The sequence below is a fragment of the Oenanthe melanoleuca genome, chromosome 1A (genome assembly GCF_029582105.1).
Source record: "Oenanthe melanoleuca isolate GR-GAL-2019-014 chromosome 1A, OMel1.0, whole genome shotgun sequence".
Lineage (NCBI taxonomy): Eukaryota > Metazoa > Chordata > Aves > Passeriformes > Muscicapidae > Oenanthe > Oenanthe melanoleuca.
This window is the reverse complement of record NC_079334.1, coordinates 42878907-42903641: the sequence shown is the minus strand read 5'-3', so window position 1 is coordinate 42903641 and position 24735 is coordinate 42878907. Positions and strand designations below refer to the sequence as shown.

At 39.8% G+C, this 24735-nt stretch overlaps 1 protein-coding gene across 2 annotated transcripts in view; it reads left to right on the top strand.

Moving 5' to 3' along the window:
- The window catches only part of PDZRN4 (PDZ domain containing ring finger 4), a 223749-nt gene extending 209742 nt beyond the window's left edge, over nt 1–14007 (top strand). Inside the window, exons 6-8 of one of the 2 annotated variants that reach the window (XM_056515016.1) lie at nt 3212–3313; nt 6681–6797; nt 11865–14007. In XM_056515016.1, coding sequence (XP_056370991.1) covers nt 3212–3313; nt 6681–6797; nt 11865–13391 — 1746 coding nt within the window. In that variant the 3' untranslated portion in view covers nt 13392–14007. The remainder of the gene's footprint in view (nt 1–3211; nt 3314–6680; nt 6798–11864) is intronic. The other variant, XM_056515024.1, reaches the window with a different exon arrangement.
- Nucleotides 14008–24735: the final 10728 nt, after the last annotated feature.

Sequence of the window (24735 nt, the reverse complement as noted above, 5' to 3'; positions counted from 1 at the left end):
CATCTCAGTGTCAAATTCTAAACAGGATCCTGCAGACATAAATATAAGTGTCAGAGACGTGCTGATCATTCACCAAATGCATAAATTTTGGTAAAACTCATTTATGCTAAGCATAGATAATAAGTTTTCACACAAAAAAAGTGTTGTTTAGAGAAGGATGATCTTGAATGTACTTAAGGAGGAGGTTCATAAGGTTTTTGTTAATAATTTCTTTCCTCCCCAAAAATACATTGCTTTTCTGAATTCCTTTCTAATCTACCACCTTGGCTTTTTTTCCCCCTTTGTTTCTGTAGACCCACTTGCTTAAAGAGCTACCCCAAAGATAGGCTTGTGTGTTACAGCATAGGTGGGTGTGTCACCCATAGGTGGGTGGCTGGCTGCTGCACAGAGCAGTATACCTGTACAGAGAGGGGAAACAGAGGGAATGGCAGTGGGTTTCCATCCTCAACCAGCAACGAGTAGTGTGTTTTTCACCCTAGTGCAAAGTCATGGAACTGCTGCCAAAAATCTCTTGACTGGAATTTTTTTGCTGTATTGTAGCATTTTAATTCTGATTCCAAGTTGGTTTGCCTTGTATTTTTGTGTTTTTTCACTGAAGCCCCAGAAGAAAGTCCTGGTGGTGACAGGTTGGTTTTCTGCAATATGTTCCATAATTGCCCTTCTATAATTTAAGCAGATGAGCTTTCAGGTTTTCTCAAGCTCAGTCTGTTCCTTCCTTCCAATCTTTTCATTTCTTCAGGAAATATCTTTGCTGAAACCTGTATCTCTTATCCTGGTACAGCTTAAATCAGCTTTGGGAGTCTAGCTACACAGTGCCTATTAGCTGGCTTACCAAAGCAGTCCATTTTCTAGAGAAGAAGTAATAAATTAAATTTTAGTGTCAGGGTTCACTTGGGGGCTGCTGTTTTTTTCTCTGTGTGGCTGGGACTGTGAAAACATTCACAATGATGATGTTCTCCCCCAGAAAGCACAGATGCCCCTGTGTGAGGGCAGTGACATCCTCAGCAGGACTTGGGGTGAAAGGACCATACCATGGGCTGCCTGTAGGAGAGGAAAAGTTAGGGCACTGCCTTCCATGGCTTTATGTGCCATACCTACTGAGGATACAGCAGTATTTTTAATTTCAAAAATCAGAAAAATACCCCTTTTTTATTCAACCAAGTAGAAACATTCCTACTCTATGTGTGTCAAATTAAGGAGAGTAGGTCCATTTTCCACTCCTTTCCTTGTTTCATAAAATTTCTGGATGGACAGCCAACAGCAGTTCAGGCAAATATACTCCAGTTCCTAATGAAATTCAGTTCATTTCAATTTTCAGTAAAGATTCCAGGGGTGAGAGAAAACATAGATAATTCTGCCATCCTCTTGTGGACTGGAGCATTACTTTAATGTCAGTGCTGATATATAGCTATGAATTTTATCATTAAAGTTAACACCCGGAGAGTTATGTGGGGTTTACTTTCATATCTGAAAACACATTGACCCTCTATCTCCTCTTATTGATGAGATAGCTCAGAGAAATAGAAGGTGATGGTGCCATTATGGGGGGATTACAGTGAGGCTGGGAGAGATACAGATCCTTCAGCACAGGGCATTTTCTGTGGGTGCCAGGCAGCACTGGTTAAGGCTGTGGGGGGGGAATACTGTGTTATGTGTATTCCTCACAAAATGACAGCAGGTTTCCTCTCATTTTTGAGGCTGTAAATGTCCCCTTTTCATTCTCAGAACCCACCAACCTTCACAGTCTAAGGATCTGAAAACTGCCTGAGTACTTTATAGGAAATGTTTTCCCTTTCAAGGGAAAGTTTTAAGAGGACAGTCCTAGTGGAAGTTGCCTAAACTGCTATTTTTAGCTGTGAACCTGCAGGCTCAGCAGAGTCCATGGGGCAGGCTGAAGTCCTGCTCCTTCCCAATGACAGTGCAGCTGGGATGGGGAGGCCACCTTCATTCAGGTGGGGTGGGGACAGCCCAGCTGCCTCCTCTGGGGTCCATGGGGAGCAGTTACTCAGCTGATAGGAGTTACTGGAGCTGCCACCATGCCTGGGGATGGTTTGTGCAGGCTGGAAATCTGCTCCTGAGCCCCTCTGTGGCTGCATCTCTGCTTTTCAGCTTGACCCGGTCTCCCACAGACCACAGCTGTCCCATCATGGAAGCTTGGAAGAGTCTCAGACATTTCACTCACTGCCAGCTAGGTAATCAGGGATTTTCTGTAATCTGAGTTAAAACTGTGTTTTTGAATCACGGCTTTCAGGCCAAACATACATGCACAAAAATGTCACTTTCTCTTTGATTTTCAGCTACAAATTCCTACTTCTTTGAAATGGAGCCACTAGAAGATTTTTTTTCCCCAATAAAATATTCAGATATTTATTTCTACCATCCAGTTTTGTTTTCACTCATTTTGAAATAGACTGAATTTTGGAGGTTTTGTTACCACAATGAGAATAATCGATTTCTTGTGCTGTGAATTGGACAAAACTGAATTCATATGGGAAATAAGATTTCTATTTGATTCTCTTATAAATGGTTTTTGGACAATGAAAATTGTGTTTGTTACCATGTAGTCATGGGTGTTGTTGTTTCAATGGGGTTACAGAATAGAGAAAGGTAGCGAGAAAAGACGAGTTTCATTGAAGAACCACTTTTATTTTGATTATCCCCTTATAAGGGGGATACATATGTTTTGTGTGGTACCAGCTACTAAGCTGTCCCCACAAATATGAAATGATTAAATGGAGCAGCAACAAGCAGTGGCCTGAAAGTATTGCCTGGTGAGAGATAATACTGTAGCTCTCTAATTGCCTCTCTACCAGCATTCAGTGTGACTGATTTCAGCTGTAGCATTACCAGTCTTCTTCCACCAGCACTATTATCTCAGAGTGACACTTCCATTACTCTGAACGGAGAAAGATGAACGTCACCTGTCAGGGGCTGGTTAATTGTGTTGCTAGATGTATGTTACCAGGGCGCAGGTTGGACATTTATGAACATAACTGCTTCCTCTGATGTCCACCATCCTTCAACGATCAATACAGCTCTTACAGTAAGCGCATAATTGAGTGAAGGCACTTACCACTGAGGGGCTGAAGATGAGCCCGTTGCGCAGTTTTCATTGTCCATACATTCAGCACAAATGAGCTGATACCTGCCCTTTATTGTGTGTTGCTTTGTGGAAATAGAAACTAATGTGCCACTTTCATTTGTTTCCTAGATAAATGGCCAAGATGTCCAGAATAGGGAAGAGGCAGTGGCGTTGCTCTCCAGTGAAGAATGCAGGAAAATTGTGCTGCTGGTCGCGAGGCCAGAGATGCAGGTTGGACTAAACAGATGCACTGAGCCAGAACCTGGGTTGTACCATGCATTCACTGTCACTGCAAGTAATGAACTGCCAAGAAATAGGAATGCCAAAGTTACTGACAAAAGGAGTAAACAGTTAATTGCAGAGCTTTGCCCTTTTTTATCCAACAAAGAAAACAATATGATATTACTAGAGCATTTTTTTTCCCCAAACTAAACAAGTTCTTTTCCTGCAGAGTGAGCAGATATATAAATAAAGCTACTAATACCAATATGGTATTAGTAAAATATGAAGTAGAACTTGAAAACTATGCATTACTTGTTAGATGGTTCTGCTTTGTTCAGGGGATAAATTTCCAGTACTTAACATTCATCAATTTTACCTTTTATTTGAAGTTTATAATTTATATGAACTTACACAAAGCATTAACTTGTCATTAGTGAGGGGTTGTTTTACGATATGTGGTTATAAACAGGCATGTAAACATTGCATATGTGTGTATCAATTATGGGACTTTCACTACAGTATCATTCAGCAAATGGAAATCTAACTGTTTTATCAGTAACCTGGTCACAAAAATGTGCCTACGTCTTGGGAGGTGCATTTTCAAAAGCTTTTAGAAACATTTTTAAAATTTAAGTTTTAAAAATAAAATTATGCTAATGCCAAGAATCTCACCATGCCAAGAATTTTTAATATCATTGCAGGGCATTGATGTTAGATTGATTATCAGATAAAGAAGAGGTAGAGTAGTAGAAGACTACTGTTTATACATCCCTTTATATTCTATTTGTAGACCTTTGCAAAGCAAAAGGACATTATGTTGTCACTGTTCTATCTGCCAACAATTCAGAGTTGGTTGAGTTGCCATTTGTTTCTCATGATATTGTTCTGATATTTTCAGTCTCACTAGCTTCATATTCTGTATAAATTAAATTAATTAAGTTAATTCAGTGTCACTTGGAATATCTACTTGAATACTATAGTTATAAAAGAGTCTCAATTTCAGCATTCATGTCCTTTATGTTTTTCAGGAAGCTAAACAATTCTTATAAAACCAGTGACAAAGTAAAGCAAAAATAGGTGTGCCTCAACTGCAAAATTGTACTCCTCAATTGCTGAAATTTTGAAAGAGATTTTTCAATATTATTCCAACCATTTGTCATTCTGTTTTTCTTTAGGGGACAGAGACTCATCCACTTATAAAATACATGCCCAGAGAAAGTTCAGTCTGTATTTGTTTAGGCTGGTCAACATGAAATAAGGAGTCAATATGACATTATTAGTATGAGATGAGGAGTTACTTACGTGTGCCAATGTAGCTTCCCACATGAACAAATAATGAGTGTGGTTTGGGCCTTTGGTGCTGGATTTTTTGTTTAGTTTATGTGTTTTAAGATCATACTCATACTAAATTGATGAAAAAGCCAGAGTAGTTCAGAGCTGATCAGCTGTCAGCTGATTTCTGCTAGTTGTGTTGCTTTGACTTGGTAAAAAACAGCAGGATTAAACAAGCTTTCATTTCTATGGTAATGGCAGATTGCAATCTTGAAGGGTGACTGCTGAGCACATTCCCTCAGCAACAGGGAAGAAAACCCCTCTGACCACCTATCTGTTCAGTGAATAGTGAAGTTTTCAAACAGAGCACCAGAAGAACACACCACACATGTGCATTCTCATGTGTACACAGTGTATGTAGTGCACATGTATGCTAAGGCACATATTAGTTTTCTTTCGAAAGCTGTAACATAACATAAGCATTCTCATTAGTTATATAGTGGGTCTGCCACAATCAAATCAGCAGATTTGCCCAAGTGGGATTCATCTTTCATCCTCCAAATTTGTTAATCTCTGCTATTTCCTCGTATGAGGTGAATTTAAGCTGTGTCCTTTACAGTAGAGGAAGGCTGTGCTCATGCTTTCCTTGGGGGGGGAAAAAAGTAAACAAGACAAGTAAACAAAACTACCAGATGTTTCATAGAATGGTTTGAAAGTCTCATTAATGACAAACATAAAATTTGTATGTCCTTAAGAAAAAAGGTCTCTTAATCCCAAACCGTAGGTGACTGGCTTTACCAGGGGAAATGAAGGGCTTATTGTGTTCTTTATAAGAGGAAAGAATTTGTTGACTTGAGCAAAACCACATCAGACTTTGCAAAGGAAACAGTGATGTTCTGCCAGTATTCTATTAGAGGTACTACCCAGCATCAGTCACTCCTAGTGTAGCTTTGAATTGTTACTACTACTGCTGGTTTGGTGTAACTTTTCTGACTGACATCTGTGACCAGACCTGTCGTGGCTATGAGGCAGTGGTAATTCTGCTCTAGGTATTGGCCTGTGCTACATCACTCTTGCTGTCTTGGGACATGAGTACTTTGTAGTCTTGTAATTGTCTTATGCTGAGGCTTTTCCTTTTAGCATGTTTTTGTCACCATAGTCCTGTGATTCCTTCATCAATGACGAAACAATAAGTGTTTCCTTCTGCTACAATCCTGTCATTACAGCCAAGAGTGCCACTGACCAGTGTTTTTCTTTTTGATGCACTGTGCCATCTGGCAAGGGATTGCAGGTATAAAGGATGTGTGCCATGTGCACACATGACCATAATGAACAAAATGGGAAGAACAGCATTTTAGGCCAGAGTGCCTGTTTTATCAGTTTTGAAAGATGTGAAGAGTGTGAAATGGCTTCAAGAAGCGATATGTACTTGACAGAAAACATAGCATCCCCTCCTGTCTTTTTGCAACACTGTGTTCACCAAATGTCAATGTATTATTTTACACTTGGGGAGAAAAAAACAAGCAAACAGAAAAGCCTTGCTTCCCGACATACTGAGAGAACGAAAATTGCCTCCCTTCAAGTCACCTCATCTTTCTATCACCCTGTTCTGTTTATTTGTTTACCTGGAAGATCAATGGGAAGATAGTGGCAGAAACGCAGCATAAGGTTTCCATTGAGGTGATGGCAGCAGGGCTGGAATGGAGGTTGTTAGAGAAAAGAGCCCAGTTGCTTCCTGGCCCCATTAGTAACATTGCCATTCTTGCAGTGCAGGGTCTCTCAGTAGTAATGAACATGACAGCTTCAGGATTATGCGCTGTGCCTTTCATACCTTTTGAAAGGAAATAATGTCTGTGCTGTGCAGTCTCCTTCATTATGACAGAAAATCAGTCATACTGTTTTACGAAAGGATAAAAGACATGAATCCCATCTTTTTATCCTTTTTCTTCTCTTCTTTTTTTTGAGATGTGAACTGCTACTGCCTGGCTTTCTGAAGAGAATCATTAGAATAAAAAGAACTAGTCAAGCATTGCCATTTGGGTTTACTCTATTTTAGCATGTGTCCTTGCTAACATAAAATAACATACTAATGTATTCTTTGCAGCTGGAGGAAGGGTGGCTGGATGATGAAAGGAATGAATTCTTAGAGGAGTTAAACTTGGAAATGTTGGAAGAGCAGCATAATGAAGCAATGCAGTACACAACCAATGAGGTGGAGCAGGTAGGACCACTACTAAACATACCATTTGAAATTTTTCTAGGTATACTTTTTTATTAACATAGAATGAAACAGTGTGCTGTAAAATGGAGTCAAAGGCTTTGATAGAGTTTTCTCTCCAAATGCTGTGATCTCCAGTACACTGTATGGAAGGAAAAGAAGAATACATGCTTAAGCCCAGTATGTCAAATTAATTTAAGAGGGTGTGATAAGTACAGATTTCTCCTCTTCTCTGAACTCTCAGAATAATATTGCATTCCTTCATTAATTCTGAAGTGTTTGGGATTTATGATGTTATGTTTCATGTCAGTTTTTATTAAACTGATGCTAATAACACCAAGGGCATGGGTTCAATCCCCATATGGGGGATTGAACTTTAGAGTTGGACTTGATGATCCTTTTGGGATGCTTTCCAACTCACAATATTCTGTGAATCTGTCAATATCAGTGTAGCACCTAGAGCTCTGAGCTGAGCTAGGTGCCCCTTTTGTTGTATGCATGCAATGTATGAGCCAGCTTTGCACCAGAGCTTGCAAAACAAGATGGAAGAGGTGTTTAAATAAACAACAGGTGTTTTGTTAATGCGAGCGTATTTCTCTTACACCGACAGCGCACAGCTCAGCATTTGTTTTGTTAATGGAGACAAATAAGCTATTGTTAGCATAGTCTCAGCTTCCTACTATCCTGACTTTTACCTGCCCATATGTTCTGTAGGCTGTGTTACTGTGGCTAACATACCATACAATTTCATCAGGGGGTCTTCTCAGATGTACACTGTTGTGAAAAGTGTAAGTACCCGCTCCTGGATCAGATGATCTCCAGTATGCACACCTGTGTGGAGCCAAAGGCATACTGGCTTCTGGATGTATGCAACTGGAGAGAAACTGGTTTTCTACCCACAGAACTTTGTGACTTACAATTTTTTCCCCATTCTGAATTGCTCAGAGAGCCTAAGGCATTTTTCTTTGAAGTGAAGAGAGGGAGTAAGAGCCTTCTCTTTTCTGGAAACCAGGAAGCTTCTTTGACTTCAAATGCCTCAATGCTTGGTCCACATTGGGGAGCCTGAATGTGCATTTAATCTGTTTCCTCCTGACCTCCCCTCCAGCCTTGATGCTGGGTCATTGAGTAGGTGATAGCTCATAGTAAAGCTCTTCCCTGTATATCAATGAAATATTCATTGGGACACTGACAGAATGATTAAGTCAATTATCTGAAATATGGTAGATCAGATTACAAATATTTGATGTTATGAGCACTTAATTATTTACACAAAGTGGAATAACTCCAGAGTCAGGGGGAAGGGAGCCTTGCAACAGGATTTTTACCTGCCTTTTAGTTGTGACTCTCCTTTCCAGGCAGTGAGCGAAGCCTATTTCTCAGCTTAACTGTGCTAACTGCTGCACTACCAGCTACTTTCAGCTCATATGTGGCAATTGTTTTAACCAAAACTTTATCTTGGATACCAAATATTTCCTATCAGAAAAGCCACTTGCTCTTTGCAAAACAATTTTGTTTGCGTGGTGACATTTTCACACAAACCCCCAGCTCTGGTAGAAATTCTTGAACAAATCTATCTATAAACTCCTACCAGGCACTCACATTACATGTTGGGACCTCTGAAATCACTTTGCAATTGTGACCTTCCACTGCAAAGTTCTTGTCAAGCTTTGGCTTTTTCACTGAATTTTGGTTGTGGATAGTGTTAATTAGTAAACAGTGATATTCTGTGATGTGCTTTCACAGAACCCATTGAAATTGTTTATCTCCTGTTGGAAACTTTTGCCAAGGTTTTTTTGGTTTTTTGGGGGTTTTTTCCATGTTGAGATTTTATACTACTGTAAAGAATACTACACTGGAAAAAATTGTGGTCACTTGTGATCTGTCAGTATCTGACATTGCATTGCTTGAAGTAATTCTAGGACAGCCAGACATTTCTTTGCCCTTCTGATGAGTAATTGAATCAACCAAATGCAGCTTGGTGTGTAATGGGGCGTCAGTAATTTGTGACAGCTGCTGTCTCTCTAGACTCTATGCGGTGACTCGTCAAGTCAGAAAACTGCTTCTTTACTCCTTGTTAGGCTGGGAAATCCAGCAGTTTCCTGAGGGGAATCACACCATGCATTGGAGCTATGAAACCATTCTCATTGCAGCTGCCAGTGCCAATCTGAGTATCTTCAAGCTCCCTGGCTGGCCATGGAAACCAGCCTTGATTCTTGTGAACAAAAACTTAGTAATCCTCTGTCATCATGAATCTTGAGAGCTGCAGAAATGAATACACTCTCTATCAGAATATCCTTCCAAATACAAGTTTAACAGTACACCCTTTTAACATTTAATGTGAGCTGTCACAAAAAAAATTGGTGCAGTTTGTGATAGAAGAGTCAAGTAGATAGTCATGTCTTTTCTGTATGTTTTTGACCTACTCTGTAGAATTCAATCAAGAATTGTATCTTCTCTATATGGAATAGTCCAATAAGCCTCAAGGAAAGATGTAATTCTCCATTTTTTATAGCTCATTGTGTTCCTTTCCCTTTACAACATCATGGTTCATTGTGAAGCAGAGATAATTTTCAGAAGAATACCATACATTTGCCATGCAGCAATTCTTATTGGTATTGTGGAATATATCTGAACCTATTAAGAAGAAGAAAGAATTGGATAAAAAAAATTATCCTAGTTCATTCAAAGCTGAAATACAGTGAAAATATCTGGGGAAAATTCCTTTCTTTGAGAGAAGCCTGTTTTAAAACACAAGCATTGTTTGCAGAAGAGCATTTTCCCTTTTAGTGAACCCTGAAATCAATTCCAAATTTCCCTCATGGCTCGAGTGCCTCATGGTTAGCTTGCCACTGGAGATTCTCTCCCTGTGACCAGTATCCCTCTCACTGTCAGAGACTGACCAGAGAGCCCAGCTGTGTTTGTTAGAGCCTTCAACTGAATCACACTGCATTCAGACTTTAGTAGCAGTCTGGGTTTTGAGTCCCAATATATATCATAAATTGTAAACTAATAGAATAGTGCTTGAATTCCTGCAAGATTAGCCATTTTATAGGCAGGAATTCTTGCTGGAGCTGAAATGCAGAATCTTTTGAGGTTCATTTATTGCTTGATTGTACGCACCGCTGGGTTTGCCTTCTCATTATCTGAGTTCTCTCTGCAAAGATGAGGCCTAAGGAGCCCTTTGGTATTTCAAACAGAAGTAATTGTAGAAGAGATTGACAATGTATGTTTGAAAACAAGCACATTGTTTGAAGTAGATAACAACAGAAAAAGCAACACACTGAAAATTGTGTATTCTCTCTTGTTTTTCAGAAGAGATGTAATGTGGAATTAGGCTTGTTATCTTTCAAAATAAAATTAAAATTATCTCATTCTGTAAAAGACTGCTCAGTTTGCACATGTTTAGGAGCTCTGGCAAGCATGAAATGTCCAGGACAAAAATGCCAGGGGCTACCTTACTTGAGTCATAAGTGGATTTTTTAATAAAGTATATCTCAAAAACATGCAGTACAATAAATATCTGTATTACTTTGCATTTTCTTAATTGACTTAGCTGCAAGTATCCACATACCAGGGAAAAATTTAATGTGATATGGATGTCTGCTTTAGTTTGAGAAGAATCTGACTGTATAGGCACTTGTTTTCTTTCCTGAGGGAACCCAAAGTCACTATCTGACATTCAGATGCCTGTGCTATAAACACTTGTATTTCATCAGATCAATCCCACTCATCTGGTTTCTACTTGACTCAAAAGAAGGGCTTTGCTTTGTTTACATCTTTTGTGTGTGCATGTTAATTCCAGATGATGTAACTTAAGTAGATGGCAGCATATTATATTCAGTCAGTATAAATAAAGTTGAAGAAGCAAAGCTTAAATTATTGATGAAAATGGTGTGGAAAACAAGAGCTACCAGTTCTGAAAGTGTTGATTGCATGGACCTCAACTCTGAAGCCTCTTCCCAACACCTATACAAGTACACTCATTAAGTGGTTTTTTTGCAGAAGTGCTCAAATATATGCTTTGGGTGGTGTAGTACCATGCAGAAGACTGGGTGCACTGTACCTTTTTTCTCTCCTGATTATTACAGTCATTATACATAATTGTGCAATTATGCCTCCTAAAAGAGACATGGTGTTTAGTTGGTGCTGTGGGTAGTTAGGTACTTGGTCATATAAATTGCACTCTGCATGATCCTTTGCTTATTTGGTTTGAAAAATAAAGTGTCTGTCTCTTCAGAGAGGTGTTATCTCACATTCTATGGAACATAAATAGGTTGAGAATATAAATAGGTGAGGTACAATGAGTGGAGTGCTAACCAGCAGTCAAAAAGCTTGACATACCCAAGGCAAAGCATTCAGTGTTGTTCTGCACTTAATGCTGAATTTTTTATGTTTTTATTTTTAAGGAATATAAACTCTAACAATGGAAATAAATTGGTTTTCAAAAAGAGTTTCCATGGATGGAATGGACTGAGATCTTTTTAAGCAAAATCCTAGAATCTGAAATGAACTTCTGAACTTCTCCAGAAAAAGGCTACTGAACACAAGAAGTGTAGGAGAAGGCCATGGAGGGTGTAATGGAGCAAACAAAACTTCACTGTTTAAAAAATGAAACTGTAGTACTTTTGCACCCTGTTAAGTTGTACTAGTCATTGCTTCATTGGCTGCTTGCTCTGTTTGTTTGAGGTGATACCAGTACTGAAGCTTTCTGTCAAGTTTGAGAAGATTTCAGCTCCACCAGTTTCTGGCCATAATCCAGAATCAAAACCAGCTCACCATCTGGTGATCATTATCTTTAAGCAGTGCAAAGAGATGGCTTAGCTAGAGAGGGAAATATTTCTTTCCAGACTTTAGAAGCTATGTCCCTAATACTGTAACTCACTCTGCTCAGTATGGAAACCACAGCATGACTCTCAGAAATGTTTAAAAGCTATGAGCCTTTAGGACTACTGCTTAGTGATCTGTTTTAATTCAACTTAAATCTGATCCCAGCTCTTTAAGCAAAACAAAAAAATTCTCCTGTAATATGATCTGCATGTGATAATCCTTTTGGTTTACTCTTTTTTTTAGCCAAAGAAACATGAAGAGGAAGATGGAACTACAGACACTGCAACCTCATCATCCAACAATCATGAGAAGGACAGTGGGGTGGGACCTACAGACGAAAGTCTCAGAAATGATGAGAGCTCAGAGCAGGAAAATGCAACCGAGGAGCAGAACAGTGCTACCCTGCAGAGCAAACGGGATCTGGGCCACAGCCAGGACACATTAGGCAGTGTTGAGCTCCAGTGCAATGAAAGCTTTGTGTCTGGGGAATACATTGAATCTGATTTCATAGGAAACCCAGAGGAGGAATGTGAAAGGTTTCGGCAGCTGTTGGAACTGAAGTGCAAGATTCGAAACCATGGGGAGTATGATCTTTATTACTCAAGCAGCATGATAGAATGCAACAGAAGAGAGCAAGATGGAGTGGAGCATGAGCTGCAGCTACTTAATGAGGAACTGAGGAACATTGAGCTCGAATGCCAGAATATTATGGAAGCTCACCGGCTCCAGAAGGTGAGAGATCAGTATGGAGACATTTGGGCTTTACATGATGAAAGTTTCAGGAATTATAACACCAGCATAGATGTACAAAGAGGCAAACTGGATGACATCATGGAGCATCCTGAGAAATCTGATAAGGACAGCTCCAGTGCCTACAACACTGCTGAAAGCTGCAGGAGCACTCCTCTGACTGTGGAGCGATCTCCTGATAACTCTCTCCAGAGGGTGATCAGCATAACCAACAGGAAAAACCTGAGGACCACAATTGTTGCCAATCAGTCATCCTCAGGACAAAACAGCAGGGAGACAACCTCAACCAAAAACAAACCCACTGAGCAGGACAGTGCTGCTGAGAGCACACTGCTGGCATCAGAAAGCAGCAAATTCACAGACCAGGAAAGGCAAGGCAGCGAGCACATTCCCTATTTGTCTCCATATCACAGTTCCTCTTACAGGTACGGGAACATACCTGCTCATGCAAAGCATTATCAAAGCTATATGCAACTGATCCAGCAGAAGTCTGCTGTGGAGTATGCCCAAAGCCAGCTCAGCCTGGTGAGCATGTGCAAAGACTCGCAGAAGTGTGCAGAGCCCAAGATGGAATGGAAAGTGAAAATAAGGAGTGATGGGACGAGGTACATCACAAAGAGACCAGTTCGAGACAGAATCCTGAAGGAACGTGCCTTAAAAATTAAAGAGGAGCGCAGTGGGATGACGACAGACGATGACACGATGAGCGAGATGAAGATGGGTCGCTACTGGAGCAAAGAAGAGCGCAAGCAGCATTTGGTGCGCGCGAAGGAGCAGAGGAGGCGGCGGGAGTTCATGATGAGGAGCAGGCTGGAGTGTCTTAAGGAGAGTCCACAGAGCGGCAGCGAGGGCAAAAAGGAAATCAACATTATTGAACTGAGTCACAAAAAGATGATGAAAAAGAGAAACAAGAAAATCTTGGACAACTGGATGACGATACAAGAACTGATGACACATGGTGCTAAATCCCCAGATGGCACAAGAGTGCACAATGCCTTTTTATCAGTTACTACTGTATGAACACAACTTCTAACAGAGTATACTACCAGTTTAGGTAGAGTACAATTGCCTCGTTCAATGTGGCATTTTTATATATTTTGTGACTGTTTATAGTTTGATCTTTTTGTAAGCAAAATGACCTGGTATTTTTCATTTGTTTTTCATATAACAGTACCTTCTTTATCTGGCAGTCTTTCTTTATCCTGCAATATATTCATATTATTCATCATTTGTAGAAAAAAATAGAAAAGTAAAGCAAAAAATTTCTTAAACTAATGCATATCCTGTAATTTAAGATCTGGATTTATTTCTCTAATTTTGCTTTTTCTACTTTAGTAACAATACAATACCAAACCAAAATGCTTTATACTGTATCCTGGGCTTAACAAGTTTTAAAGATTTACATCTTAGATTGAATCTGTGCATAAAGCATATGCCACATTCCATCATATAGATAAGAATGACATTTTTCCAACTGCATATTTTACAGTACATTTAATCTGTAAATTGTAATTGTATTTGTCCAAGTAAAGTGTAGTGGGCAATTCTCCTGTGTTATGTAGTGGCATTGGTCTTGTAGCTGGGCAGTATGTGATAATTGTGAAGATGAAAGAGAAATAAATTATTGTTTATCTTTAAGAAAAAAAATAAAAAAGCCAAGCATTGTTTTATTTAGATTGAGAATTTGCCTCTAAGTATAAGCCATTTCACTATGCATAATATTTACAGCATACAGAAATTTCAAGAACAAAGGACACAATTCCATAGAGTATTTCTTATGAATTGGCTTTTAATTTTGCAAACACATTGAATGAGTGGGACTTTCTGGCTTTTCCTTACCTGTTATTATTAGTTAATTAAAGGATTCATTGATATATTACTGTGCTGTAAGATGTTAGGTAATTTCCATGAGTCCTCTCCCTGGCTGAGCTTGCTATTTGTTCTACACATACTAAACATGAGCACAGCATATGCCTCATTTTGAGCCAAATCTCATGCAAGAAAAATTAGCAATGACATTTTCATAGAACATGAGTTAAGGAAAAACAGAGAATGAAAAGAAACTAATTGAGTTAAGGGTGTAAAATTACTGTTGAGGAGCATCCAAGTCATTTAAAGAGCCTCAGTGGGAGCTGGCTGGAGCTCAGGAGCAATGACAACTTGCTGTCTGGGTGCTTGATGGGACTCCCTGACTCTCCATGCAGCAGAGGCACCTCTGCTGCCTCTGGGGCATTTCTGAGCTGCTGCAGCAAGCTGGAGTGACTAGTCTTGGGTGGTCAGTGGCTAATAGCTCCATTTTCATTGTCCCTGTCCTTGACTCACAGAAGTTCCCAACTGCTTGCAGGGCTTTCCATAGCAGGATTAGGTGCTGCAGTCACTTGCCATCAGGCTTTAAAAGATATGCTTAAAGTTGAATAAGGGCACATTATGGTATTTCCAACTACCGAATTCTGGGTATCATTCATTTGTTTTTAAACACTTTTGGCATTAGTTAACATTGGCAGTGTTCTTTTCATCTCCTGGCATATAAATACTGTAAGAACACTGCTCTCCAAGTGCTTAGGAAAATTATGCCACTGACAGTTCACAGTTTGATAACCAGAAAATTCTATTTTCAAGACTCAGGGAGACATCATGCTAAATCCTCACTAAACATACAGCTGTTCAGGCTCAATGAGAACCTCCACTGTTTTCTTTTAAAATAAATTTTAAAAAGTGTGGAATCCCTGACCAGAAAGGATCACTGTATTTCTTTCAAGGGGCTGATACCAAGCCTCTCTCCAGGTGAGCCTAGGAATTGTCTTTGACCAGCCTAATCTAGGAAGGGACACCTTCTTCTGGAGACATCAGAGCCCAGAGGTTTGGCTGTTTCCCTTATTGCATTCCAGTAATCACACTTAAACACAGATCTCCTTCCTAATCTGAGTTCAGGTGCTATCAACTCAAGATAATGGCTGCTGCTATGTCTTTCTCTTAGATGCAGTACTTACTGATTTTCTCACATTATTAAATCATGACTCAGAGCTCCCATCAAGCTAGTGTGACACTCATGTTCAGAGAACAACATGAATCTTCAGAAACTCTAATAGCATTATTTCATGACTGAGAAATAAAAGTAGGAAAATCCATGTCTAACTAGAGAAAAGTCCTAACTGGAGGGTGGTGAGAAGTGGAGGAGAGGAGCTAAGCTAATAGATAATAATTAGAGAAACAAATAAAGAATAAACAATATTTATAGTATACTAATAGGCTATAAATGGAAGTATGTCTAAATCTGGGGAGATCTGTCAAAATCTAGTGAGACAAAAGACAAAACCAAGAAGTGATACAGAGATACTGCAGGTAGCACATGTGATGTGGTTTCAGAGCCCAGCCACCTTTCTTCTTCACCTGCTGAAATATCATGTCCCTACCTAACCCTTAATCTGGGCAGTTTCAAGCAGCCCACGGCTTTCTCTCATTTTTTCTTAATGGAGGTTATTACAAATAATTTTCCTTTTTCCCTGGGCAGTTTTGGTGAGAAAGGTTCATTTTTGCCTGGTGAAATGCCTTGATCATTCCTGCTAGCATGAAAATAACCACACAGCCCCAGAGCAGGGCTGCAAGGCTACCAGGGTGGTGGTGTGACAGGTGAGTGTTTTACTGTTCACTGCTCTCAGCTGGTTTCTCTGCAGGGCAGGACTCAGCATTGCACTTTCTCGTTCCAGTTTTGTATCAGTGAAATCCAATGCTGACATTCCACACGTGGTTTATTCCTGCATATATTTTTTTCAAAATGTCGTAATTTTTACTGAGGAAAATAACATTTTAGCACCAAGGCAAATTAAAAGAAAAGGAACAAAATGCTTTTTATGTTGTCATAAATCTTTAAAAACTTGTCTATTGAGAACTTTTTCATATGAAGGAACATAAAACTGCTTTCCAACTGGAACAAGACCAGATCTTGTTTAGCAGGATTGCTCTGAGATAAAGAGCAAAAGTCAGTATCTGCAGGGATATGTTACCATGGCCACATCACTGCTGGGAAAGGACCTAATGTCCCACTCATTCTTCCCCCAACACTGGTACCCAGCTGAGACCAGTGGGAGGTAATTTTTCCTGTGAAGCCAACAAAGTGGCCTTGAAAAAAGACTTGTGCCACTTAACAACAGATTTAGGAGCACTGCTCACCATAAGTAAGGTTAAAATCTGTGGGATCCCTGAATCATCCTCCCAATGTAAGTATCCTAAAAGGGGAAAGAGTATGATCATGACAATAAACTAAACTTCCATCAGATTTTTTTTTTTTTTTTAAGAAAGAGAATGGTAACATTATTTGAATTGAATACAAAAAATCAGAGATGAAATCTAGTCTGTGCTTGATACATTGCCCTGTGAGAGGACACAAGGACCTTACAAGAGATGGTACAACAATTTCAGCATTAGACTTTCTGGATTCACAGGGATTTAATTATTCATTACTATCATGATGCTTGACTTTATTTATTTGTTTTTGTTTAACAAATATTCATTTTCAACCTCCATTTCTTGGTACAAATTACAGAATAGCGCCATTTTTTTTTTTTCATGACATGGCATTGATGTGAAAATATTTCCTGGTTCAAAGCTGGAATTGCCACAGGTTCTTAATCTTTAAACTGCTGATCACAAACATGTATGTGCTAAGTGCTCTATTAATATCCATTTTATGCACCCACTGCTTTTTCAGAGTATTAAATGCCCTTCAGGAATGAGGATAAAATGAAGGTTATGGGAGCTGGCATTTGGCTACAGCAACACAGAATAGCTGTCAGAAACCTGGTGGTGTTACTCTCAGAGAGGCCAGCTGGCTAATACCTGGAGGAACAGAAAGAATATTGCAGAGGGATCAGGAGCAGGTTTTATTATCTTTAAATGCCTTTGCTCTGAAACATGTTTCTCTGCTTGGATGGCAATTGCTGCGTTTATAAGACTTGTATAGGTTTTGCCCAGATTTTCTGACATTGTTAATCTAGTTCTAATGTCAGCTAGTGCAAGAACAACAGAGCTGTTCTGGATGGCACCTCTGGAACAAGGTGCAACCTTGGGATGCACCTTGGGATTTGGGATGCACCTGACAAGGCAGCAAGCTCAGCTATATAGTCCCTGGGCCCTTCTTGGGAGTGAGCAGGTTCCTGTCCTTCCAGGAGAAGGGTACACCCCTCCCTGTCAGAGCCTTCAGCCATGTGCATCTTTTCCTGTTCTTGGAAATTAAGGATCTTGGCTTCTCTTGTCCAATTCATTTGGTTCTGAGCCAGGAAAAAAATGGCATTTGTGTAGAGGTTCAGAACCTCAATGCTGCAACGTTAAGAAGTGAAATTACTCTACTGTAAAGATTGCTTAGATGGAGCTCAAAGGAAGAAAGGATTGTCTTGTGTACTCCTGTACCATCCTGGTTGTGACAGCTGTGGGTAGTGGGGCTGAGCTACAGGCATATTGCTTACAGCTGACATGAGCTGTAAAGAAAAATGTATGTGCTGCTTTTCACAGGCACTAGACCATGGGGAGGGACCGAGTCCTTTCTCAACTAATTAGTCTGTCTCATGCCAATATTCCCCACTGATAGCTTCTTTCTTCAGTAAATTTGCAAGATGCCCCAAAACAAAGATGTCTTTCTGGCATACAAAAATCTATAATTTGACAGTGTCATCCAGGAGATTACAATGTGTTCTGGGATACACTCAGATGCCAGAGAAGGGCCATCAGCAATGTTTCACAAAAGATGCTGGCCTCCTTCTCATTCAGGCTAGTTCATGGTTTAGGTATGAGCTTCTGACTTATCTTTTTCTTATTTTAACCAGCCTTTCCCTTTCCCTTTCCCTTTCCCTTTCCCTTTCCCTTTCCCTTTCCCTTTCCCTTTCCCTTTCCCTTTCTTTCTGTCATTTCCTCTTTCTTCTGAACTTGAGACTTCGGAACTTGAAAGGTAATGAATGTTGAAGGGGGACTTCACTAAAGAAGCCATTTTTTGTCTCATAATTCAGCTTTTCAATGCAAATGGAGGCCTGTGTCTGACTCTAAGTTTTCACTGTAGTCAATTTGGGTGGTTTGGTTCATTTGGCACATTTCCTATGCCACTTGAAGTTATTCTACTGAAGAGCTGCAAAAGTCTTTGGTAATGGCTCAGTACAGAGTGCATTTTTAAGTGTTGGAGGAAAGGAAGACCTTTTAAAACATATGCTCACTTATTTGTGAGCCACACATACAAAAATGCATATTAACCCAAATGCTTTTATAATGAAGAGACTTGCTACAAACAGTAAATTGTGTTACTCTGTGGATATATAACATAAAAAGGTAGTTCACTTACAGTTGAATTTTAAGGACCTCCATTGCCCAAAACTCAATTTGAAAAGTACGACATTGGTTCTACTCTTTGATAGATTTTAAACAATTCAGTCCCTATTTTTTCTGCATTTAGACTGATACTGAACCAGAATGATGCTAAAATCTGTTTTGGCCTAGGAAGAAACCAGTAAACTTCAATTAGTGCAGTGTCTATGTTAGGCATTTATTGAGATCAGACGTTGGTCATCAAACCCCATGGCTTTAATACTTTGTCATCACTTAGGAGCATCTGCACTGCAATAAGCATTAGACATACTGTGGTATATGTTCTTCCAATACATTCCCAAAAGTATCTAATTTATCACAGAGCACTAGGAGCAAATCAAAGCTGATGTCTGGCTGCAGTGACAAAAAAAAAAAAAAAAAAGCTTGAAAGCATAGAGAATTTTAAGTATGGAGTGAATATAGGAAACTCTCATCTTGACAGTGAAGAAGAAGCCAAAAGAAGAAAATTAAAATTGCATGATGGAAGATGAAAAGGTTGAAGCCACTGTTTTGACTACTGGACCTTGCAGAAAAGATATTTGGAGAAGGACTGAAAGAAAAAGTTAAGTGGGTGAATAGCACATGAAATTTACCACTGATGAAAATATTACTTTCTTTGCACATCAAAGGCAATCTTCTTATTTTCATAAGTTATTTAACCCCATTGGCAATCTCTGCAATGTATAAATTTCTCTGATGGAATGAAAAGTACCTTCTTAATGGTGTATAGACACTATATGGAGAGCAGGTTGAACAGTATAAATATTCATATGAGCAAAAATGCTGTCAAACTCTGGACTTGACATGGTATCTAAAATGAAAATATAACAAAGGTATTATGATTTTTGTCTCCTTTTTTCCCCTGATTTGGGACCTGGCTGCATAGTCAGGGTAAAGAAATGCACCTGGAAGATTGTGTTTTGGTTAGGTACAGGGAATTCAAATGAAAGCTTCTCAAACTCGACAGTTTAATTTACTTCTCTTAAGCTCTTTAATACCAAACTTATCAGTTCTCTCTGTTAGGCATTAACTTGTTAAATGAGTCTTAATTATACATAAGCAGATGGAGATTTGAATTAAAATTACCTTACACTCGAGTGGCTTTAGTTCATTATAACATATCTTCCTCTTAATCATTTAGGCAGTCTCATCATCTTTCATATATAAAGTTATTAAAGTATTCCAATTTCCATATTTCTTCAGATACATCCACTATTAAATGGCACATAATACACATTAGTTGGTGACTTATACCATTCAATAGTTAGTGAATTATTCATGTCAGTACATTCATTTTTACACTTTTATGCCATCTGTATTATTTTATTTTAAAGGGTTTATATTTACAGAATGTCTCCTCTTTTACATCATCTCAATTTTCAGTGCAAATTTGAATGCCTCACCATTTCTACGAGTGTGAAAAGGATTAATATCCACTGCAGGTTTTGCACTCCCATTGTCTGAGGAATGGAAGTGGATCTGAAGTGGCTCCCACTACCAAATAAGTGCTTACTGGGAGGTTTGGGAGTGAGATAAAATAAGTCAGCATTATTATTTTGTCATGTTTTTGCACTATCATAATCTCTGGATTCTGTAAAACCAAGATGTTCCTTAGAATTTGCCTGTCCTGAAAAATTAAAAGGGAGAAAATTCCTAAAGGAAAAAAAAATACTGAAATCCTTTGCTTTAACTGCAGAGCTGATTTCTTTCTTTTGGAAGGATGTCCTTTGGGGGATATTTGTCCAACTAATTCAAGCTGGACTTCTAACTTTTATATAGCTCTAGGAAAGTAAAACAAGATTGTCTTAAAATATGTTAATACCTTTCAAAAAAAGGATACAAAACAGGTAACTGTATGAAATGCTCCTCTTTTGCCTGTTTTGAAAGAATCCTGTGTGCATATGCTGGGAGACTCATGTGTCTGTCTTATACAGGGAAAAGAACCAAGTGATTTAATCAACTGATTCTATGTACCTCGTGGGTAAAATCAAGAAAGAATTGGACAAAAAGTGTCATTTTTAGTTCCAGTAAGCAATTTACAGCCATTCACAAAGGAAAGACCAGTGGGACCTTCCAGAGACAAAAGCATCCAATATTCCCTGCTAAAGGCAGCAGACTGTTCTCAGTATCCCTTTAGTTAATGTATTAACCAGGTATCTTCAGTGTCCAATAATGGGTCTATAATACAGAAATCACAGTGTTAGCTGGATGATGGAGAATGACAGCTCAGTCAAAATGCTGAGTTTGCACTGGCAAACACTGCAGCCATCATTGATCAAAGGGATGGGCTATGAGAGGCTTCTGCAAAAAGAGGATACTGACCTTTACCTGAATGTTTTTAGAAGGAAAGGAGATCATTGCATCCTAGGAGCCTCACCAAGACACTCACCAAGACACTTACCAATACCATGTGGCCATTTCACTCCCCAGTTCCTCTGAAAACACTGATGCCCTATAAGATGTGGATTTGTCATGGTTAATCTCAGTGAATTCCAGCTGTACTTCCTTGAGAGAGAGAGAGAATGCTGCTGCTTGCCTAGAGGGAGGTTTATTTAAAAAAACCACCAAAGCATGTGAGGCCCTGAGGAGATGGGGAGAGGAGATATCAATTGGAAGGGACCTACAGCCATCATCTAGTGCAGCTGACCACCCAATGCAGGGCTGACCAAAAGTTAAAGCATTCTATTTAGGGCATTTTTCAAAAGATTGAGGCATGAACCACATCTCTGGGAAGCCTAGTGTCTGACCATCCTCTCAGTAAATAAATGATCCCTGATGTCCAGCCTCAACCTCCCCTGGTGCAGTGTTACACAATTCCCACGTGTCCCATAACTGGATCCCAGGGAGATGAGATCACTGCCTCCCTCTCCATCTCCTCTACTTGGGAAGCTGTAGAGAGCAAGGAGGTCACACCTCTGCCTCCTTTCCTCCAAACTAGACAAACCCAAAGCCTTTAGCTCTGCCTCATTTTACATGACTTCCAGCCTTTGCCAGCTTTGTTGCTCTCCTCTGGACACATTTGAGTACCTTCACCTTATTCTCAAATTGTGGAGTCCAGCACACAACACTCCAGGTGAGGCCACACTACTGCTGAATGTCAAAGATAAACAAAACATATCACATATCCTATAAATACAATGCTTGCCTATTGGCAAAAGTACCGTTCAAGGAAAAATGAGCTTCTTTAACTAAACTCCTTCAAAATGTTACAGGGAAGTGTGTTATTGTATTTATTTATACTCATCTTGATGGGTGAGTCACCAAAGACACAGTAATCCATGAAAGAGGAGAAGAGAAGCTTCCCTCATAGCAGGAGGATATTTTCATTTTCCCACTGATAGTGCAGAAGACCAATCAGATTGACTGCACACTTTTTATCACTGGTCATACACTTGCATGGGTTCATGGACCTGTATAAGCCCAGTGGATTGGCATTCAACAGAGCAGCAATTAGCATCCAGGCAGGGTGAGCTCAACTAGATTTGTGGCTTTGAAAAATACAGTGACAAAAGCTATAAAGTTTGTTCAGCCATTTCACTTCCTCTGCTTCACTCTTCATTTGTGACCTGGCCAACACCCTCAGCAAGTTTTAAACTGTACAAAACTGGAAAGAGTTGCTAACACCAGGTGCTTGTGCTGCCATCCAGAGGTACCTGGACAGGCTAGAGAGATGGACCAGCAGGCATCTCCTGGAGGTCAACAAAGGAAATGCCAAGCTCTGAGCTTGGGAAGGACTAAGCCTGTGCACCAGAGTGTGCTGGAGGCCATCTGTCTAGACAACAGCTCTGCTGAAAAGCCTGATGAACCTAAGTTGAGTATGAGTCAGAAACATGCCCTGCCCATGTCAGTGGAGAGTGTCATTTCCAGTCCTGCCTTCCCCCACAAGACATACATGGGCATGCTAGACTGGGTCAAGTTAAGACCCATACACATGATTAAGGGACTGGAGCACCTGTCAGGCTGAGACAGCTCTGTCAATTCAGCCTGGGAAGACAAGTCTCAGGAGGATCTAATCAATGTGTATAAATACTTAATGAGGGAAGAAAGACAATGGAGTCAGGATGCTCTCAGTGGGGATCAGCAAAAGAATAACAGGCAATGACGAAACTGAAATACAGAAAAGTCTGATTAAACAGAAAAAAAGCTTTTCTTTGATGTGTATGGTCAAACACTGTCACAGGATGTCCAGAGATTTTGGAGAGTCTCCAGCCTTGGAGATATTCAAAACCTAATTAAACACACACATTCCTCATCAAACTACTCTAACTGACCCTGCTTGGAGAAGGGTGTTGGATGGGGAGATCTCCAGATGTGCATTCCAGCCCCAGTGGTTCTTTGATTCTGTGGTCAATTAAATTACAAGAACAAAGCTTTTGAATGCAGGGAAGGACAATGAGAGCTGATCAGTCATGTGGGCTGTACAAGTCATCAAGTGCTTTGCTTTCTGACTAGAGCTCACATAGAGCTCTTGACACATTTTATGTGTAAAATTCAGCCCATTCCCTGCAAATAATGAAATTTGGCAATATCCTAAAGGACACTAGCAGAACCATTTCAGAGGATATGATCTCACAAACAAGCAAAGCCCATCAGTCCACATCTGCATGAGGGTGCCCAAAACCACTGCCCTGGGTTTCTGGAACAAAACAATGCATTTTCAATAGCTGGGGTTTTTCCCCACTGGCAACCTGCAACCAGAATGTGAATGTAATGTTAACTTCTAATTGCATCATATTACCAGTTTGACATTGCATCTTACTAATGCTTGTTTTTCCAGGATATAGTGGAGAAATACAATCATATTAACACTGTGGAAGCAAACACAGAGGTAGTATAAATTGTTAATGCAATCTCCTTTCAAGCAGCTTGTTTGAACAGTGCACTGGTGTATGAGAAAACACCAGCTTTTCAGTCTTCCCAAATAGTGCAGTGCTTGCAGTTGCTGCAGAATAAACATATACATTCTGTTTAAGGTAACAGATGTTCATTTGCTGTATGTTCCCTTGAGCACCCAATCTTTCGCCTGCATTCTGCTGCCATTTGTCTGAGACCCACCTGTGAGCCAGCACAGCAGTTTCTTAGACACGAGGTTGCCTCACTGATATGTCATGTACAAAAATGGTGGAGACTGTAGATGTACATTCTTGCAAGTCTTTCTGTTTTTCCTTCCTATGAGTGGGATCATTAATTCTTCTGACTTGCATCATCAGACTGAAAATGGCAGTCTCCATGCATAAATGCTGCAAAACTGTTTGGATTCTTCAAACTCTGGAGATCAGCCTTTAAACCAACTAATTAAGTTTTCTGCTTGCTGCCATTGAAAGGCTCAGTCAGATATAATTAAAACTGAGCAGCAGATGACAGCAGTGGCATTTGTCGGAATCATCCAGTGGTTCAAATACCACTTCTGACAGAAATGTCAGAATGATAACACTCCCATCTTCCCCATGCGTGCCAGGAAAAGCAGGAAGAACTTTTATTATAAATGCCTTACTGATAACCTTTATGAATCCCAGAGCACCAAACACAACACACAAAATTTCATTATCCCAAGAGAGGATGCTCATTTCCAACGAAGTGCATCCTGCAGCTCATTGGGCTTCCTTGCAGTGTCTGTGCCTATTGGGACACCCATTCAGAAATTTAAGGAGAAAAAAAGCCCTGATCCTGAAGCATGGGAGATTCCGGCCTTGCAGACAGCTAAGCTGGAAGAGATTCCTTAGAGAGTTAATGAGCTGAAACCAAATCAACATATTCCTCATCTGGAAAGGGCAAAGCTATAACATGGCAGTGTAAGCTATCCTTGAGCTGTACAGAAAGGTGAGAGGACAGAGTCCTTTCTGCCCAGAGTTTAAATGGAACTGTTATTGCTAAAGATCACAGAACAGCAGAGTAAACAGCAGAGACAGCCGTGGACAAATGCATAGGGGAAAATTACTTTTAGAAACATTTTGAGATTACATTTGCTGCACCTTCATACACAGGTTTTCCTATTTTTTCTCATCAGTTTTGCCAA